This window comes from Myotis davidii, unplaced genomic scaffold (assembly GCF_000327345.1).
Source record: "Myotis davidii unplaced genomic scaffold, ASM32734v1 scaffold663, whole genome shotgun sequence".
Classification (NCBI taxonomy): domain Eukaryota; kingdom Metazoa; phylum Chordata; class Mammalia; order Chiroptera; family Vespertilionidae; genus Myotis; species Myotis davidii.
The window spans coordinates 2,182,975-2,186,114 of record NW_006295816.1 but is presented as its reverse complement, the minus strand read 5'-3'; the positions used below and the strand labels follow the sequence as shown (position 1 = coordinate 2,186,114).

At 65.3% G+C, this 3,140-nt stretch overlaps 1 protein-coding gene across 1 annotated transcript in view; it reads left to right on the top strand.

Annotated features, from left to right (window-relative positions):
* HYAL2 (hyaluronoglucosaminidase 2) overlaps positions 1 to 2,956 on the top strand; it is a 4,564-nt gene extending 1,608 nt beyond the window's left edge. The window contains exons 2-4 of the mRNA XM_006770459.2: positions 297 to 1,281; positions 1,764 to 1,853; positions 2,250 to 2,956. Of these exons, the coding sequence (XP_006770522.1) occupies positions 346 to 1,281; positions 1,764 to 1,853; positions 2,250 to 2,660 (1,437 nt within the window). The 5' untranslated portion in view covers positions 297 to 345 and the 3' untranslated portion in view covers positions 2,661 to 2,956. The remainder of the gene's footprint in view (positions 1 to 296; positions 1,282 to 1,763; positions 1,854 to 2,249) is intronic.
* The last annotated feature ends 184 nt before the right edge of the window (positions 2,957 to 3,140 follow it).

Genomic DNA, 3,140 nt, shown 5'->3' with positions numbered 1-3,140 from the left:
CGCTGCGAAGCGATGGGGGCGGGGGCCGGGCATCCGAGTGCCTCGGCAGCGAGTCCATAGCTCGACTCGCCCCGTTCTCAGTGGTCACGGACCGAACAGGTCCTTTCCCAGCCGAGGCCGCCGCTTACCGCCTGCCGTGAGCTCCCGGGGTCGTGCTTGCCCCGCGGTGGCCTGTGGTCTCAGACCTGTGACAGCCGGGGTCCCTGTCTGACAGCGTGGGCTTCGGCAGGTGGATGGGCTAGCGGCCGCACTCCAGGCTCTCTGGGCTGACTTGCTCTCTCTCACCCTTTCCTCAGCTCCTGAGCCGGTGCCAGGCAGGTGACACCGCTTCCTGCAGCCCCCAGCATGTGGGCAGGCCTGAGCCCCGCCATCATCCTGGCCCTGGCCCTGGCGTTGGCGGTAGCACGGGCCAAGGAGCTCAAGCCCACAGCGACGCCCATCTTCACCGGCCGGCCCTTCGTGGTGGCATGGGACGTGCCCACGCAGGACTGTGGCCCCCGCCTCAAGGTGCCGCTGGACCTGGAGGAGAAGGCCTTCGACGTGCAGGCCTCCCCTAACGAGGGCTTCGTGGACCAGAACATCACCATCTTCTACCGGGAGCGGCTAGGCCTGTACCCTTACTTCGATTCGGAGGGGAAGCCGGTGCACGGTGGGGTGCCCCAGAACGACAGCGTCCTGCGGGCGCACCTGGACATGCTGCAGGAGCGCGTGGAGCACTACATCCGCCGGCAGGAGCCCGCAGGCCTGGCGGTCATCGACTGGGAGGACTGGCGGCCCGTGTGGGTGCGCAACTGGCAGGACAAGGACGTGTACCGCCAGCTGTCGCGCCAGTTGGTGGCCAGCCGCCACCCCGACTGGCCGCCAGACCGCGTCGGCAAGCAGGCGCAGTACGAGTTCGAGTTCGGCGCTCGGGAGTTCATGCTGAGGACGCTGCGCTCCGCCAAGAGATTCCGGCCCCAGCACCTCTGGGGCTTCTACCTCTTCCCCGACTGTTACAACCACGACTACGTGCAGAACTGGGAGACCTACACCGGCCGCTGCCCCGACGTGGAGGTCTCCCGAAACGACCAGCTGGCCTGGCTGTGGGCCGAGAGCACGGCCCTCTTCCCCTCCGTCTACCTGGAGGAGGCGCTGGCTTCCACGGCCCACGGCCGCAACTTCGTCAGCTTCCGCGTCCAGGAGGCCCTCCGTGTCGCTCGCACCCACCACCCCAGCCACGCGCTCCCAGTCTACGTCTTCACGCGGCCCACCTACAGCCGCCGTCTCACGGGCCTTAGCCAGGTACGCACCTCCCCGGCCCTGCCTTCCTCCTCGGGAGCCACTGCAGTTGGAGTTCCCGAGGGCCTCCTGCCCCCCCTGCACTGGCTACCTCCCCTCCACTCCCCTCAGTCTCTCTAGAACCTGGTGAAAGGGTAGCATCGTTATCTCCATGTTGCAGATGAGAAAATCAAGGCCCAGACGTGCTGAGAATCGACCCCAAAGTCTGCCAGGAAGCCCAGGACAGAGCAGGGGCCTGGGTGTGGGCGTGGGCAGCTGATTTGGGGTCTCTCTTGGTAGATACATCCTAGGCTCCAGAAAGGAGGCCCAAAGAGGGGGCGGAAATGGCTTAAACACTTAAGAGAGAGTGAAATGGGGCCCGTGTCTGAGAGTGAGAGGGGAGGACGGGGCTGGGGGAAGGTCACCAAGTCAGAACAGGAGGGGCCTGCCCACCCGTGTGCCCTCCTCCCTGCAGCCTCAGCCCCCAGTGACCACTGTCCCCACAGATGGATCTCATCTCCACCATTGGCGAGAGCGCCGCCCTGGGCGCAGCCGGGGTCATCCTCTGGGGCGACGCAGGCTTCACCACCAGCATGGTAAGTGACCCCCCCAGCCTTCCCGCCTGCAGGCTCTGCAGGAGCAGGGTGAGTGTTCAGGCTTTTGGCTGCCAACCTCAAGGTGGGCAAACCTAGTCTGGCCCCCTTGTCTGTCTCCTACCCAAGACATCCCTGGTCCCAACAGAAAAGACGAGGCCTCTTCCCCTGCTCCCAGGAACGGGGACGTGCTGTCCTGAACCCTTCCCTGCTGCCCCGCAGGCTCCAGCCTCTGCCCCTACCCCTTCTCAGTAGGCGCAGGGACAGGGAGGGCTCGGGCACAACCGCGTGTATACGTGTGTCACCGGCTCAAGAAGGTGTGGGCACGACATCGTGGGCACAGCGTCCGTCTGGGTCTGGGCGGAGGCAGCTGACCTGATTCCTGGCCTCTGCCCCCAGGAGACGTGCCAGTATCTCAAGGACTACCTGATGCGGGTGCTGATCCCCTACGTCGTCAACGTGTCCTGGGCCGCCCACTACTGCAGCTGGGCCCAGTGCCACGGCCACGGGCGCTGCGTGCGCCGAGACCCCAGCACCAACACCTTTCTGCACCTCAGCGCCAGCAGCTTCCGCCTAGTGCCCAGCCACACGCCGGGTGAGCCCCCGCTGCGGCCAGAGGGGGAGCTCAGCTGGGCCGACCTCGACCACCTGCAGAAGCACTTTCAATGCCAATGCTACTTAGGCTGGGGCGGCGAGCAATGCCAGTGGGACCGTGGGCGGGCAGGCGGGGGTACCAGGGGGGCCTGGGCTGGGTCCCACCTCACTGGCCTGCTGGCCGCGGCAGCCCTAGCCCTCACCTGGACTTTGTAGGGATCTCCCACCTGGCTTCGGGCAAGCTGGCCTCTGCCACAAGGGCTCTGCCAGGCATGTAGGAGCCTGCACAAGGTGGACGAATGAGCCCAGAGGGGGCAGAGCCCCTGGGATGCCTGGAGGGATCCCCATCCGCTCTCACCCCCTGTTCTAAGGGGGAGGGGCAGTCCCTTGGGGGACCCCTTCTGTCCCTGCCAGAGGAAGAGGGGCATGGCCCACTCCCCTGCTCCTGGGTAGTTTATTATTATTATTTTGGGGTCTCTTTTGTAAATTAAATATAAAACAACTGCTTCTGTGCTTGGATTGCCTGCCCCTGGTCCAGGGCCTGTGAGTGAGCGCACTCTTCCATGAGGTTGGCGCCCAGCTCTGTCCCTGTGACGCCTGTTAGGGACTTCTTGTTGGTAAATGTGTCACTGGGACCAGGGCTTGCAGCCCCCTCTGCAGCTGTCCTGCTGGGACGGGGCCCTGGGAGCGGAGGGC